This window comes from Lipotes vexillifer, unplaced genomic scaffold (genome assembly GCF_000442215.2).
Source record: "Lipotes vexillifer unplaced genomic scaffold, Lipotes_vexillifer_v1.1 scaffold393, whole genome shotgun sequence".
Lineage (NCBI taxonomy): Eukaryota > Metazoa > Chordata > Mammalia > Artiodactyla > Lipotidae > Lipotes > Lipotes vexillifer.
This window is the reverse complement of record NW_006774564.1, coordinates 3,831,453-3,848,987: the sequence shown is the minus strand read 5'-3', so window position 1 is coordinate 3,848,987 and position 17,535 is coordinate 3,831,453. Positions and strand designations below refer to the sequence as shown.

The 17,535-nt window shown below is 37.1% G+C and overlaps 1 protein-coding gene across 2 annotated transcripts in view; it reads right to left on the bottom strand.

Annotated features, from left to right (window-relative positions):
* Window positions 1-17,535, bottom strand: part of VAV3 (vav guanine nucleotide exchange factor 3) — a 399,772-nt gene that overhangs the window by 20,036 nt on the left and 362,201 nt on the right. For both annotated transcript variants that reach the window (XM_007449344.1, XM_007449345.1), the window contains exons 23-25: window positions 8,074-8,190; window positions 7,419-7,506; window positions 1,545-1,674 (exon numbers count right to left, since the gene is read on the bottom strand). In XM_007449344.1, the coding sequence (XP_007449406.1) occupies window positions 1,545-1,674; window positions 7,419-7,506; window positions 8,074-8,190 (335 nt within the window). The remainder of the gene's footprint in view (window positions 1-1,544; window positions 1,675-7,418; window positions 7,507-8,073; window positions 8,191-17,535) is intronic.

The following is a 17,535-nucleotide window of genomic DNA, read 5'->3' as shown; positions in this document are numbered from 1 at the left end:
AATGTCATAACCCTGGTAAGCTTTTAAGAAGTTTGTAGAAAAAATTGTTTCTTAAGGGGAAGTTCCATTTTTTTTTTTTTAAGAAGATGTTGGGGTAGGAGTTTATTAATTAATTAATTTATTTTTGCTGTGTTGCGTCTTTGTTTCTGTGCAAGGGCTTTCTCTAGTTGTGGCAAGCAGGGGCCACTCTTCCTCGCGGTGTGCGGGCCTCTCACTATCGCGGCCTCTCTTGTTGCGGAGCACAGGCTCCAGACGCACGGGCTCAGTAGTTGTGGCTCACGGGCCTAGTTGCTCCGCGGCACGTGGAATCCTCCCAGACCAGGGCTCGAACCCGTGTTCCCCCACATTAGCAGGCAGATTCTCAACCACTGCGCCACCAGGGAAGCCTGGGGAAGTTCCATTTTTGAATGAGCAAAACTTATGGCCTATATGAGCGTCTAAGATAACTGCGTAAGAGTGGGCTAAAAATTGAAAGATAAATGTTAATGTGTTTGCAGTTTCAACAAAAAGTGTGCTCTGACTACTTTTATTGCACAATCTTGTTCATTTATCACTGATCCTTGTGAAGAGAACAGCTATTAAGTTATTCAAATTGAAAAAAAAATGTCAGTTGATGTGACAAATTACTTGTATATTTACTTTATGGAAATGTTATGAAACTTTACTGGTGGTGGTAGTGCCCTGAGCGTTGCTTCCCTTTCTGTTTCTGCTTTTAGGGAAAAAAAGTTATATTACATGATGCAAATTCTTTTTTTTCCAAATACCTCTAGATATTCCTATTTCGCTTAGGTTAAACCTTCTGAGGGTAATAAAATTGTATTCCTTTCTCTTCTAAAAAAGTTTTATGAAATTAAAATAAGGGGGTGAAATCACACTTTACTCATAGCATTTTCTCTACATGCTATATCTATTAACAGGAAGATTATATGACATTAAACGGTGACGAGAAAAACGTTTTTGAGTTGAACTCACACTCAAACTATAACATGCTTTCGGTTTATGTGCTAATCTTTTGTGATTATTTGTGGCATAGTGCTCGTTCTGAAAAGAAGTGGCTAATGTTTACTTTTAAATATTGGCATCAGAGGAAACATGCTTTTAGCTATTTCAAAGTTCCGAAAGTAATCATTGAAATAGAATCTATAAGAAGACTTGCAGTGCAAGGTTAGATGGGAGAACTGTGCACCAGCCTTGCTTAAATACTGTTAATTAAACAGGATTATGACCATAAACATGTATCAGTTAAAAAGCGTTTGGCTAATATAAAAGTCAGTGAAAAGTACAAAACTTACATATTAACATACCCTATATTTCTGATGGATTTAACACACACATGATTTTTAATTTGGCGTGAAGAACTAAATCTAGGCATGTTCATAAACCTGTTGGTCCATCTGATTCTGCTTTGCTCCAGAAAAATTCCTTGTTAAATACATCAGCATATTAATTGGTTCTATTCCAAAATCTGGAATGAAGATGTTTAATGTTATCATGCCTTCGATCCTTAAGTGACAGTAAATTGTATTCTAAATTACAATACTCACAGCTGTTGCCTGCTCTGTTACCCCTCTGTCCAGTTGAATGTTCTGGATCCTTGTAAGGAAACTGCAGAGTTGTATCCAAGGTTCTGAATCCTTCTTTAAGAGAGTGATGCTTGTAGTACTCCACAAGTTCCTTTAGGAAAAAAGAATCAAATACATGAACTCCTTGACACGTAATTATATACAATAGAGGGATGATCAATTTAATGCTAAATTTTCCATAAGCCTATCTTAGTGTGAGTAAATGATCATCTCTCCCTGCAGCCTGGAGGTGCATGACACCTAACTAGTCATTGCCCTTGCTACCCAGGCCATTTATAATGTGAGTTACCCCCTCTTGCTGCCCAACATCTGGTGGTCTTCAGTCAGTTGTAGTAAGTAAAGAGAAACCATACTAAACCTCAGTTTCAGAGCAATAATTACTGTTCTTATTTATGAAATACCTCCCTTGATTTTTGTTTAGAAAGGCAACAGCTGTTTTATGAATATATAGCAATTTCTAGCTTCCTGCATTTTCTTTCAACATAAGCAGAAAAACAAACTCAATCCTAAATGTACTTTTCCATGGTAAGCCAAAGTTGTTAAGCCACAAATGCTACTTACTTGACATTGTTTCTGGCTTATGAGGAAGTGTTAGTGCCCTTCTCAGAGCTGTCATCTGGTACTTACTAGAAGTCAATAATGTAGTTCTTTCCAATTTTCTCTTATGCCTAATTTGCCCCAAATGCATCCAAGCCTAATATAATAACCACCCACCATCTTTCACACTAAAATTTCAGGAAATATCTTTCGAGACGTTGGTTTCATAGGTTCTGTACAAATCTGAATCCCTCTACTTTAAACAGAAATTGAAAATGATTAATTCATAATGGAAAAATGCATACTATCATTAGATGAGTACTATAGACATGTTTCTTAGAAAATCCTGAAATGAAAATAAAAGCATAATCACTTTTAATCTAATTATTCAGTGCTTCTACTACAGCACTATTGTTTAAAACAAACAGTATAAAAGCAACTCATTTCTTTAAAAAACCACACTGTCGTTGATTCAGAATCTCCATTCAATGGGTATGTTCAGAGTTCCCAAGACAAATCAGTTGGGCCAAAAATCACCCGAAAGAAGAGAAAGAGGATCATCAATGATTTGTTTATTATTTTTGACGAAACTCGGATGAGTTGTGTAATGCATCGTGCGGGGAGTTCCAGGGGTCACAGAGATTTTGAAGATAAGGTTCCTAGGTGTCCTCACCCTTGAAGGAAAGTGAAGGATTATGGGAGTTCAAAGGCAAGAAAGAGAGCTTCCTTTTCTGAGTCCAGTGGGGAGGATGAGGGAAGAGTTCATGAAGGAGGTAGCTTGGCTTAAATTGAAGAACAGGTAAAATTTCAAAAGCCACGAAGGAGGGAAGGATTTAAGTAGAGCAGTCAGGCTGGGAACAGACACAAACATAACAAAGACCACGTTCATAAACTAGAAGGAGCCTGGTTTGGCTAAAGTACTGGATGAGGCAAATGGAGATTCTTCACCTTGCACATCTGGGGATAATAAACCATTTCACAGGCTATAGCAAAGAATGTATAAAGTGCCTGGTACGTGTGAATAATCATGAGAGTTACCATGATCCCATGTGCCAGGCCTATTATACAGTTTCTTACAATCTTCAAACAAGAAACAAGAGATAGGCCTTTTCCCCCTAATGCTCAAGGCTCAGTGAGATTAATCAGCTTTGGGCAAGGTTGTGTAACTGGTGTCTGGCTCCAAAGTTTGCGCTCTCAACTACATCATATTATTAGCAAATAGTACCTGGCAAATGTAAATATGCAAAAAGTGAAGCAAAGGGAAGGAGCATTTTCTAAGTATCTATGGTATACCAGGAGTTTGTTCTCTTAGACCCAAGATGCTATGGTTTGACACTTAAATTTTTTTTCTTCCATCCTTTCTTCCTTGCTTGGGCCCAGATTATGGGTGCCCTTGATGAAGCAAAGGAATGTGAAACCTGACCAACTTAAAAAAAAAAAAAAGTTAAAATATCAAAAGATTATATCCTCAAAATGACTTCACTGATCAGAATATGGCATTTATATTATGGTGATTTTAGCATGGCTTGCAAAGGCAAGGTCTGGAATTAAATTCTACTTAGAGACCAATATTATCATTTAATTTCTTTAAATGAAAAATTTTGTAAGGTCTCTGGAAGAGAACGGTACACTTTATCATTTGCATCAGCAACACTATATATATATATAAACAGTTCTCTTAGTCTTCTCATTTAAACTGAATGAAATGTGTTCTTTTCTTTAGCAAAACTGTGAAAATAAACCTGAGAGTAATTATAAGCCAATAACTTTGAACTTCAGTGTAATTTTGTTATAAGTAATATGAATTTTACGCACGATATCATGAATTAGTATGAATTAAGGTTTATGTGAAGTTGGCTAGAAACTACAGAATTATCATACTGAAAAGGACTTGGTCATCATTTAATACCTACCCACCTCCAAATTTTATGGAAGAAAAAATGACTTTTCCAAGGCCTAGGGTCATGTGGCTTGGTAAGCTGTAAAACACTTTTTTATCACTTCACTGAGCATGGAAGATATTTTAGTTCCATTTTTACAGTCTTATGAGGGTGAATCTTCCTACATCTTTCTAACTGGGTAGAATTAAATAGTACCACGGTGGATCTCTTCCAACTTATGCCTTTCAGTATTTTAGTCTAATCCACCTCTGCTTTAGCAATCATTGACCTTCAAGTACTACAAGTAAATAAGAAGGCTCTAAACAAAAGAAATTGCTAAGCTTTCCTTATCTCACACTGACACAGTGGTGTCAACAATTCAGGTCTCTCTGAAAAATAATGAGTGAGAGCCAGTCATTCCAATTACCAAGGAAACAGGCAGTGGAGATGATTTATAAACAGCATTTGGACATGGGCTGTCTGGCATACATGAAAATTAGAACAAAATTAATGCCTTGTAATCTGGATACAGAAATTCATTTAGAATTTGGATTTAATGACTAAGAAAAACAAAGATTTTGATTAACCAAGCCATTGAAAGCAGAGGGAAAAGGTTAGGTCATAACCACCTGAGGCCAATCTTCTTTTCGAGAAACTGGCTAATTTAAAACAAATTCTGGATTTCGTTTTCATTTTACATCCTTTCCAAATTAAATTTAATTCCAGGCCCTAATGAGTGTCATTAGGTAGATGAATATAACTTTACCAGCCATGATGGGAAGATACTGAACTAAAGAAACAATGCATAGACTGTTATGTACTTATAGTGGGAACTGTGTTATTTGACACCAACACGATAAAATGTAAACCTCCTTGAGGTTGCATGATGCAGGTTCAGAGAAGCCCCTACGTTCCCAAGGTGCCTATCAACCCTCTCTCTTCTTCCAGAGGGGCTAGTTACTGAGATAGGAGCCATTCCTTCTGATCAGGTATCCATGTGGCATTTCCCAGTGGAGGGTCAAAGGACAGCACTATTGTGAGGTTCTCGGTACACAGAGATTTACTAATTTGAAAGCTGTTTTGAACAGTTGAGTCCTTTTTTAATTGTGTAAAAGCACAGTAACTTCACATAGTGAGGACTCAATATAAATTTGTTCAACAAATGAACAGAAACAAAGAGGAGGAGGTAGGTCCCGACACCTCCCACGGTCTCTTCAGCAACGTTTACAGTGATTTTGTAAGATCTGACAGAAGTATTCATCTAAGGCTGAGATTTTTCAGTTCCTTGTCTGTCATATCCTTTTGCTGAAGTTTTTTTTTTTTTTTTCATTGTAGTTTTGCAGTTAATTCTTAATCCCCTCCCTTTAACCCTCTGCACTATGTACTTCCTTACAAAAGATCCCCAGATATGGAGGAAACAACATGCATGTGTCTCTTGCAGTGGCATTTCTGATGTTTTACACATAGCATATAAGGGGAGCTTATTTTAAGCTCTGTGACAACTACTTTTAATTCCCTTTCCAGAACATCATTGCAGAAACTTTTACTGCTCTCTGGTCCAAATTATTTGAATTTTGGGTCTTTATTGCTTATACTATAATAACAGCTTTACATGCAGATAGGACCTTGAGGATCTGTGTCCACTAATCCAGGTCATGCAGTATTTACTGGCTTTTCACATCTAACCTTAGAGGATGAGGAACTTTCTTGAGCTGAATCCAGGTGACAAAGAGCTGAATTGATTGGCCCTCTCCAGTGACTATTCCTTTCATCCTCTTCGCTTATCTCCTGTGATGGAAGTCCCTTTTGTTGCTTTCAAAGTCATCAAGGCTGGTAGTCAGCTTTGGCCCTAGAGCATTTTTTTTTTTTTTTAAAGTCTCATATTAACTGTAATACCACGGAGCAGCCTCATTACCAACCACCCTAATTTCTTCAGGTGAGTCAAGCTGGTGTGTCTTGCAGCGATGTGGAGACTCCCTGTTCACGCTTTTATCATGTCTCGGCTGGGGCTGTTACTCATTATTTGTGCATCCACCTGCCACCTCCCTGCTAGGTTTTCCTTTAAGGAAGAACCTCCTCAGGTCCAGCTTTCTCTGTGCACAGCCTGCTTGTTCCAGCAGAACATAACTCACTGCCAGCAGGGAGGATACCTGGATCTCGGTTGCCAACTTGACAGGGTTTACATTTTCCAGGACTCAGTCTTGCTACCCATCCTTAGCTTTTGAATTGGGAATGTGATATTTATGTCCAGAGAGGTTTTCTTACTTTTCTTTCAACTCAAGATGCTTCAGTTTCTTTAAAACGCTGATTCCTGTCTTGAAGCAGTTCTAAATTTTTAGATAAGGCTTTCAAGCTGGCTCATTTTGTAAGGCTCTCTTACACTCAGTTTTAACTTTAATGTTAACATCTGCAAAGTGCTTTGAGATGTTTTCTGGAACAATGCAGTGTGTATCATTTGACTGATGGTTTAATCAATGAGTGGTCCTTCCCAGTGTTACTCAAAGTACTTAGCAGAGTACTTCAAATGCATCTTATGTCCTATCTCCAAATTCTTCATTATCTCAAGAAACTCTTGCAAACTTGAGATCATTTTTCATGAAATAAGAACTTTCTTCTTTACTGTCAATGCACAAGCATTGACAGTAAATGCACATGTGCACAAGCAATGCACATGCAATGACATACTGATATATGTATTGTTGATATGACATATGCATACTATTCTTATATGCTAAGTTACACTTTTAAAAATCATCAGAATTAATAATCTTTATTTATCTGAAACAACTTGGTGACAACACACTGTTCAATTTAAATGTAAAATTTCTATGAAATATCACTGTCATGTGGTAAAAATGCCACCTTGTTAATGTTTAATTGTCCAAGGTAACGAAGGAGAACTGTAGTACAGGTCACCTAAAATAGCAGAAAATACAAAAAGGTTTTCCATTTGACAGTATGTTTTGCATGAAATGAACCTAAATGTGAGCGGTATTTTACCAATTACAACTTTTTAATGTTATAATTTAAAATATCTTCCTCTGCCTGAATGAGAGATAGAGGCAGAGGAAGAAAAGCATGTTAAAACTCTGCTGTGTGTCATTCAAACAAGGTAAAACACACGTAACTGAAAGTTGATTGTTTTGAACGTGTCTGTGGCTCTAAGAATCTTCTAGTGTGGACTCTGAAATATTATCTAAAACTTGTAAACTTAGTTTACAATGAAAAATATGTCTAGGGCAATATAAAACTTAACTAGAATTCTTAAAATTTTCAGGATTCTGCTGCATAATTATGGTATGATTCTCTTTAAACAATGTTTCAGTGAGCAAATACTCCAAGAAACTAGAATTAAACTGACCTTTCTAATAGGAGAAAAATAAGGACCACAGATTGAAAAGAACTAATCAATGCTTACCATTAAGCTTTTAAACTTTCTATTTTCTGCAATGTGAAAAAAGCCATCTCTTGTTAAAATCTTGATGTGCTTTGCTTCATTATTGTACCTGTGGGCAATGGATAACTTATGAATATAAATGTGTTTTTAATCAGTAGAAATCAATAATTACCAGAGGGCATGCCCCAATAACATTATAGGAATTAATTCTGAAGACAAAATATATACCTATGCCAATACACTGGTGACAGCTAATTAACAAAATATATTCACTAGATTGGTTGAAGATACAACCAATATTTGAAGTGAGACGGGGGGGGGGTTGGGTTAGATTTGATCAATCACTATGCCCAATTTATTTATAAGATCAATTTGGGAATATGGAAAAACAAAATAAAATCTAGTAATTTATAATTCTTAGGATTTACTAGAAACATACACATATCAAGTACAATGTTATGAAAGAAATGTAGTATGCCAATTAGCAGCCTATAACACAATACCATTTTTTTCTAACAGATATTTTCAAGTATTAATGAACTGTCTGGAGAGATGATACATTATTTCTGCTGCAATTAGAACCTTGGTTTTCAGCTTCAGTGTTATATATGTCAGATGATCTATGCAATTATGAAAACAGGAAAGCTATTTCTGTAAAAGTACTTGTCCCACTTACTTAATGCTAATTGCATATTCTCCTGACTCTTTGGTCCTGTGCCTCACAAGGTAAGTACTATTTACCCTGTTAATAAGTTCAGTCTCTGCCTGCAATCTTTCCATTGCTCCAGCATACCTGTAAGAAACAAAGATGCAGAAAATTTGGTAATGTACCTGGAAGAGAACAGAGGCTAAAAATATGTATCTGTTAGGATTTTAACTTAGTGGCAGATCTGAACTGTTTTTACTTCTGTACTAATTATAGTACTTCAAAAAAATAATGCAGAAAAAAGTCCTTTAGATATGTCCAAACACAAATGCTCTACAAAGATTACAACAGTGAAGTGAATATTGCCTAACATACACTAAATATTTATCAAATAAATAAATGGGACAAAGAAAAGAATTAATAGGTATCGGGTTAGAGAGAGAGTTGTGGGGAATTTAAGGACAAGAAAGAAAAAGACTTGTAGGGAAGTGTTGCCCTGCCTAAGACAAACACAGATGTACATATACGTATACACACATACACGCACTCCTCCAAAATTTCACCTTTTCTAGGTAAAACAGTATGAAACAAAATTTCCTTTGAGTATTGTTGTAAGAAAATTCAAAAACAATTTAAATTATTTTAAAATAATTATTTTTTGGATATAAGATTAATTCTTGTAGTCCACAATTTTGATAACCAATTTTCTTAAGAAACTGGTAGTAATGAATAAAATTTTTAAAAGGTAAATATTTTCAAAACCAGAATTCAATTCTTCCTAAACTATACTGGTCTTAAGCATACCCAGATCCCATAACAATAATAATAAAAGGCCCAAATTCAATGTTAAAATATTCTTTAATGACCCTTCACATCCAATACAGGTTTATCATTTATTGACAAAATATATCAGATATTATGGGTAATAAAAGTTAAAGGAAAAACTTTTATGTTGAGATCAGCTATCTTTCAAATCAATATTCTAGAAAATTTTCTGATTCACATATAGACTCATGTAACCCAGTGTAAATACCCACATCTAATCTATGCTAAATATTGGGTTGGCCAAAATGTTTGTTCGGTTAGTGAATACGTTCAATAAAATTCTTTGTGAAAATGAAAAATGTTTTATTTTTATTTAAAACTGAACGAACTTTTTGGCCAATCCAATATTTAAAATACACATGGTAGGCATTTGACAAGTTTGTAAAGGGAGGAGGACATGTGAAGTTTCCACCAAGTACAGAAGAAAAGCTAAGGGCATTTTATGTAGATGGTACCTTGGGTTAAAGTTAGGATAACCACTGACTCATTACTACCTAGTATAATGTGACTCACATCTTCCTCTTAAATCTTATCTCTAACAAACCCCTTCTTTACTAGTCTCCAGGCTTCTTTCAGGTTCAAGAATTCTTATCCCCTGCATCGGCAGGTGGACTCTCAACCAGATTCAGTTAAACATATACATATATTCATTCTTTTTTGGATTCCTTTCTCTTATAGGTTATCACAGAATATGGAGTAGAGTTCCCTGTCCTATACAGTATTTCCTTGTTGGTTATCTATCTTATATATACTAGTGTGTGGATGTTCATCCCAAGTTCCTGATTTATCCCTCCCCACAACGTTTGCCCTTTGGTAACCGTAAGTTAGTTTTCAATATCCCAAAGTCCGTTTCTGTTTCGTAAATAAATTTATTTGTATCATCTTTTAAAATTAGATTCCAGGGCTACCTTGTGGTGCAGTGGTTGAGAGTCCACCTGCCGATGCAGGGGACACAAGTTCGTGCCCCGGTCTGGGAAGATCCCACATGCCGTGGAGCACCTAGGCCCATGAGCCACGGCCGCTAAGCCTGCACGTCCGGAGCCTGTGCTCCGCAACGGGAGAGGCCACAACAGTGAGAGGCCCGCGTACCGCAAAAAAAAAAAAAAAAAAAAAAAAAAGATTCCTCATACAAGTGATATCATGTCTTTATCTGACTTACTTCACTTAGTATGACAATCTCTAGGTCCATGCATGTTGCTGCAAATGGCATTACTTCATTTTTTTAATGGCTGAGTAATATTTTCCATTGTCTGTACCATATTTTCTTTACCCATTCCTCTGTCCCTAGACATTTAGGTTGCTTCCATGTCTTGGCTGTTGTAGATAGTGCTGCAATGAACATTAGGGAAGCATGTATCCTTTCAAACCATGTTTTCTCTGGATATGTGCCCAGGAATGGGATTGCTGGATCATATGGTAGTTCTATTTTTAGTTTTTTAAGGAAACTCCATACTGTTTTCCATAGTGGTAGTGCCAATTTACATTCCACCAATAGTGTAGGAGGGTTCCCATTTCTCCACACCTGCTCCAGCATTTATTGTTTGTGGAGTTTTTTGATGATGGCCATTCTGACCAGTGTGAGGTGATACCTCATTGGAATTTTGATTAGCATTTCTCTGATAATTAGTGATGTTGAGCATCTTTTCATATGCTTTTTGGCCAACTGTATGTCTTCTTTGGAGAAATGTTTATTTAGGTCTTCTGCCCATTTTTCGATTGGGATTTTTTTTGTTGTTTTTTTTTGACATAGAGCTGCTTGAGCTGTTTACATATTTTGGAGATTAATCCCTTGTTGGTCACTTTGTTTGCAAATATTTTCTCCCATTCTGTGGGTTGTCTTTCTGATTTTTTTTAATGGTTTCCTTTCCTGTGCAGAAGCTTTTAAGTTTAATTAGGTCCCATTTGTTTATTTTTGCTTTTATTTTCATTACTCTAGGAGGTGAATCCAAAAAGATATTGCTGAGATTTATGTCAGAGTGTTCTGCGTATGTTTTCCTCTAAGAGTTTTATAATGTCTGGCCTTACATTTAGGTCATTGATCCATTTTGAGTTTATTTTTGTGTATGGTGTTAGAGAATGTTCTAATTTCATTCTTTTACATGTAGCTGTCCAGTTTTCCCAGCATCACTTACTGAAGAGACTGTCTTATCTCCATTGTACGTTCTTCCCTTCTTTGTCATAGATTAAAAAAAATTTTTTTTCTAAATTTTTTTTTTTTTTGTATAGTTGTGTTAATTTCAGGTGTATAGCACAGCGATTCAGTTATACATACACATATATATATTTTTCACATTATTTTCCTTACGAACCCGCATCCCCCGCATCGGCAGGCGGACCCCCAACCACTGCGCCACCAGGGAGGCCCTCTAAATTTTTTGGTTGCACTGCGCAGCATGTGGGATCTTAGTTCCCTGACCAGAGATCAAACCTGTGCCCCTTGCAGTGAAAGCATGGAGTCTTACCCACTGGACTGCCAGGGAAATTCCTCCTTTGTCATAGATTAATTGACCATAGGTCTGTGGGTTTATTTCTGGGCTTTCAATCCTGTTCCATTGATCTATATTTTTGTTTATGTGCCAGTACCATACTGTTTTGATGATTGCAGATTTGTAGTATAGTCTGAAGTCAGGGAGTCTGATTCCTCCAGCTCCGTTTTTCTTTCTCAGGATTGCTTTGGCTATTTGGGGCCTTTTGTGTTCCCACACAAATTGTAAAATTTTTTGTTCTAATTCTGAAAAATGCCATTGGTAATTTGATAGAGATTGCATTGAATCTGAAGATTGCCTTTGGTGGTACAGTCATTTTGACAATATTGATTCTTCCCATCCAAGAACATGGTGTATGTTTCCATCTGTTTGTGTCATCTACGATTTTTTTCATCAGCATCATAGTTTTTGAAGTACAGGTCTTTTGCCTCCTTAGGTAGGTTTATTCCTGGGTATTTTATTCTTTTTCATGTGATGGTAAATGGGATTGTTTCTTTAATTTCTCTTTCTGATCTTTCGTTGTTAGTATATAGAAATGCAAGAGATTTCTGTGTATTAACTTTGTATCCTGAAACTTTTTTTCAAACCATGTTTTTCTCCGGATCTACTCCCAGTAGTGGGATTGTTGGATCATATGGTAGCTCTATTTTTAGTTTTTTAAGGAACCTTCATACTGTTCTCTACAGTGGCTGTACCAATTTACATTCCCACCAACAGTGTAGGAGGGTTCCCTTTTCTCCACACCCTCTCCAGCATTTATTGTTTGTAGACTTTTCGATGTTGGCCATAATGACTGGTGTGATGTGATATATCATTGTAGTTTTGATTTGCATTTCTCTAATAATTAGTGATGTTGAGCATCTTTTCATGTACCTCTTGGCCATCTTTATCTCTTCTTTGAAGAAATGTGTATTTAGGTCCCACTTTCTGGAGAGCTTTTATCATAAATGGGTGTTGAATTTTGTCAAAAGCTTTTCCTGCATCTATTGAGATGATCATATGGTTTTTATTCTTCAATTTGTTGATGTGGTGCATCACACTGATTGACTTGCAAATACTGAAAATTCCTTGCATCCCTGGGATAAATCTCACTTGATTACAGTGTATGATCGCATTTAATATATTGTTGGTTTCAGATTGCTAGTATTTTGTTGAGGATTTTTGTGTCTGTTCATCAGTGATATTGGCCTGTAATTTTCTTTTTTTGTGCTATCTTTGTCTGATTTTGGTATTGGGGTGATGCTGGCCTCATAGAATGCGTTTGGGAGTGTTCCATCCTCTGTGACTTTCTGGAAGAGTGTGAGAAGTATAGGTGTTAACTCTTCTCTAAATGTTTGATAGAATTTGCCTGTGCAGCAATCTTGTTCTGGACTTTTGTTTGCTGGGAGTATTTTAATCAGTTTCAATTTCAGTACTTGTGATTGGTCTGTTCATGTTTTCTATTTCTTCCTGGTTCAGTCTTGGGAGATTGTACCTTTCTGAGAATTTGTCTATTTCTTCTAGGTTGTCCATGTTATTGGCATATAGTTGCTTGTAGTAATCTCTCATGATCCTTTGTATTTCTGTGGTGTCAGTTGTAACTTCTTTTTCATTTCTAATTGTATTGATTTGAGCCTTCTCCCTCTTTTTCTTGATGAGTCTGGCTAAAGTTTTGTCAGTTGTTTGTCTTTTCAAAGAACCAGCTTACAGTTTCATTGATCTTTTCTATTTTCTTCATCTCTATGCCATTTATTTCTGCTCAGATCTTTATGATTTCTTTCATTCTACTAACTTTGGGTTTTGTTTGTTCTTCTCTCTCTAGTTGCTCTAGGTGTAAGCTTAGGGTGTTTATTTGAGATTTTTCTTGTTTCCTGAGGTAAGACTGTATTGCTATAAACTTACCTCTTAGAACTGCTTTTGCTGTGTCCCATAGGTTTTGGATCATCGTGCTTTCACTTTCGTCTGTCTCTAGGTATCTTTTGATTTCCTCTTTGATTTCTTCAGTGATCCATTGGTTGTTTAGTAGCATATTGTTTAGCTTCCACTTGTTTGTGTTTTTTTACAGTTTTTTTCCTTGTAGTTGATTTCTAATCTCATAGCATTGTGGTTGAAAAAGATGCTTGATATGATTTCAATTTTCTTAAATTTACTGAGGCTTGCTTTGTGGCCCAGCAGGTGATCAATCCTGGAGAATGTTCCATGTGCACTTGAGAAGAATGTGTATTCTGCTGCTTTTGGATGGAATGCTCTGTAAATATCAATTAAGTCCACCTGGTCTAATATGTCATTTAATGCCTGTGTTTCCTTATTGATTTTCTATTTGGATGATTTGTCCATTGATGAAAGCGGGGTGTTAAAGTCCCCTACTATTACTGTGTTATTGTCAGTTTCTCCTTTTATGGCTGTTAGTATTTGCTTCATATATTGAGGTGCTCCTATGTTGGGTGCATGTATATTTACAACTGTTATATCTTCTTCTTGGATTGATCCCTTGATCATTATGTAGTGCCCTTCTCTGTTTCTTGTAATAGTCTTTATTTTAAAGTCTATTTTGTCTGACATGAGTATTGTTACTCCAGCTTTCTTTTCATTTCCATTTGCATGGAATAGATTTTTTTACATACCTTACTTTCAGTCAGTATGTGTCCCTAGATCTGTAGCATTGCTACTGCATCTTTCTTTTTGTTTTCATTTGCATGGATATATCTTTTTCCATCTTCTCACTTCAGTCTGTATGTGTCCCTAGATCAGAAGTGGGTCTCTTGTAGACACCATATATATGGGTCTTGTGTTTTTTATCCATTCAGCTAGTCTGTGTCTTTTGACTGTTGCATTTAATCTGTTTATGTTTAAGATAATTATCAATATGTATGTTCTTATTGCCATTTTGGTAATTGTTTTGGATTTGTTTTTGTTGGTGTTTTTTCTTCCCTTCCTCTTTTGTTCTCTTGTGATTTGAGGACCAAATTTAGTGTTGTGTTTGGATTCCTTTTTCTTTTTTTGTGTGTGTATCTATTGTAGATTTTTGGTTTGCAGCTACTCTGAGGTTTTGATATAGCAGTCTATATATACACAAGGTTGTTTTAAGTTGTTGGTCTTTTAATTTCAAATGCATTTTCAGTATCCTGCATTTGTGCTCTCCTCCACTTACAGTTGCTGGTTTTGATATCATATTTGTGTGGAAATGATTTCCTGCCTTTACTGTATGTTTGCCTTTACTGATGAGATTTTACGTTTGTAATTTTCTTGATTCTAGTTGTGGCCTCTTCTGCCTAGAGAAGTTCCTTTGGCATTTTTGCAAAGCTGGTCTGGTAGTGCTGAGTTCTCTTGGCTTTTGCTTGTATGTAAAACTTTTGATATCTCTATCAAATCTGAATGAAAGCCTTGCTGGGTAGAATATTCCTGGTTGTGGGTTCTTCCCTTTTATCACTTTAAATATATCATGAAACTCCCTTCTGACCTGCAGAGTTTCTGCTGAAAAATCAGCTGATAACCATATGGGAGTTCCCTTGTATGTTATTTTTTGCTCTTCCCTAGTTGCTCTTAATATTTTTTTCTCTACCTTTAATTTTCATCAATTTTATTACTATGTGGCTTGGTGTGTTCCTCCCTGGGTTTATGCTGCCTGGGACTCTTTGTGCTTCCTGGACTTGGGTGACTGTTTCCTTTCCCATGTTAACGAAGTTTTCAGCTATTATCTCTTCAAATATTTTCTCAGATCCTTTCTCTTCTCTCCTTCTGGGACCCCTACAGTGTGAATGTCGGTGTATTTAATGTTGTCCCTAAGGTCTTGTAGACTGTCCTCATTTATTTTCATACTTTTTTCTTTACTCTGTTCCATGGCAATGATTTCCACCATTCTGTCTTCCAGGTCACTTATCCATTCTTCTGCCTCAGTTATTCTGCTACTGATTCCTTCTAGTTTATTTTTTCATTTCAGTTATTGTATTGTTCATCTGTTTGTTTGTTCTTTAGTTCTTCTAGGTCTTTGTTAAGCATTTCTTGTATCTTCTTGATCTGTGCCTCCATTCTTTTTCCAAGCTCTTGGATCATCTTTACTATCGTTACTCTGAATTCTTTTTCAGGTGTATTGTCTATTTCCACTTTACTTAGTTCTTCTGGGGTTTTATCTTGTTCCTTCATCTGGGACATATTCCTCTGCTGTCTCATTTTGTCTAACTTTCTGTGATTGTGGTTTCTGTTCTGAAGGCTGCAGGGTTGTAGTTCTTCTGCTGTCTGTCCTCTGGTGGATGAGGCTGTCTAAGAGGCTTGTGTGGGCTTCCTGGTGGGAGGGACTGATACCTGCCCACTGGTGGGTGGAGCTGGGTCTTCTCCCTTTGGTGGGCAGGGCCATGTCAGGGGGTGTGTTTACTGGGAAGCTGTTTATTCAGGGAGACTTTAAGCAGCTTGTCTGCTAATGGATGGGGCTGTGTTCCCGCCCTGTTGGTTGTTTGGCCTGAGGTATCCCAGCACTGGAGACTACAGATTGTTGGGTGGGGCCAGGTCTTCGTGAGATAATGGCGGCCTTCAAGAGGGCTCATGCCAATGAGTTTGTTAAACCTGCCACTACCAGTGTCCTTGTCCCTACAGTGAGCCACAGCCACCCCTGCCCTCACAGGAGACCCTCTAATACTAGCAGGTAAGTCTGGCTCAGTATCTTATGAGGTTACCACTTTTTTCCCTGGGTCCTAGTGCACATGCGATCCTGTGTGCACTCACCAAGAGTGGGGTTTCTGTTTCCCCCAGTCCTGTGGAACTGCTGTGATCAAATCCTGCTGGCCTCCAAAGACAGATTCTCTGGGGGCTCCCTCTCCTGTTGCCACACCTCCAAGCTGGGGAGCCTAATGTGGGGCTCAGAACTTTCACTCTTGTGGGAGAACTTCTGTGGTATAATTGTTTTCCAGTGTGTGAGTTGGCCACCTGGTGTGTATGGATTTGATTTTATTGCGATTGTGCCCCTCCTACTATCTTGTTGTGGCTTCTTCTTTGTCTTTGGATGTAGAATATCTTTTTTGGTAGGTTCCAGTGTTTTTTGTTGGTGGTTGTTCAGTCGTTCGTTGTGATTCTGGTGTTTCCATGAGAAGGGGTGAGCATGTGTCCTTCTACCCTGCCATCTTGTCTCCTCCCATTATATATCTCCCATGAGGTTTTGATGTAGCAGTCTATATATATACAAGATTGTTTTAAGTTGTTGATCTCTTAATTTTAAATGCATTTCCAATACCCTCCATTTGTACTCTCCTCTTCTCATTATTGCTGGTTCTGATATCATATTTGTGCATGGATGACTTCCTACCTTTACTTTATGTTTGCCTTTACTGGTGAGCTTTCCCATTCATAATTTTCTTGATTTTAGTTGTGGCCTTTTCTGTAGAGAGAAGTTCTTTTGGCATTTTTTGCAAAGCTGGTCTGGTGGTGCTGAATTCTCTTAGCTTTTGCTTATCTGTAAAACTTTTGATTTCTCCATCAAACCTGAATGGGAGCCTTACTGGGTAGAGTACTCTTGGTTTTAGGTTTTTCCCTTGCATCATGTTATAAATGTATTGTGCCACTCCCTTCTAGCCTGCAGAGTTTCTGCTTAAAAATCAGCTGATAACTATATAAGAGTTCCCTTGTATGTTATTTGTTGCTTTTAATATTTTTTCTTTGTCTTTAATTTTTGTCAGTTTGATTAATTTGTGTCTTGGCATGTTCCTCCTTGGGTTTATCTTGTATGGGACTCTCTATGCTTCCTGGATTTGATTGATTGTTTCCTTTCTCACGTTGGGGAAGATTTCAGCTATAGTCTCTTCAAATATTATTTTCTCAGGCCCTTTCTCCCTCTCTTCTCCTTCTGGGTCTTTATCAATTTTAGATGTCAGGATGGAAAATCACTGTTTCTCCACTTAGGCTCATGCCTTCATAGTGCTGCACCTCATTCTTTGTGTAACCTCTCCAAAGCTAAGCCATCATCTTACCCAGTTGTGTCAAGTTGTCACATTCGAAGAACATCTGACATCAAAAAACAAGTCCTCAAGTTTTTGTTTTGCTCAAGCTTCTTTGTCTCTACCACAGATTTTTTTCCAAATTCTCCAGGAGGATTATAAACCCCTCAGTGATACCTTTTTAACACCATGTACTGTACCTAATAATTTTTTCTATAGGGAGACATTCATCTTTCCCAAGCAACCTCTCCACCCTCTTGGTCTAATCACCACTGCTT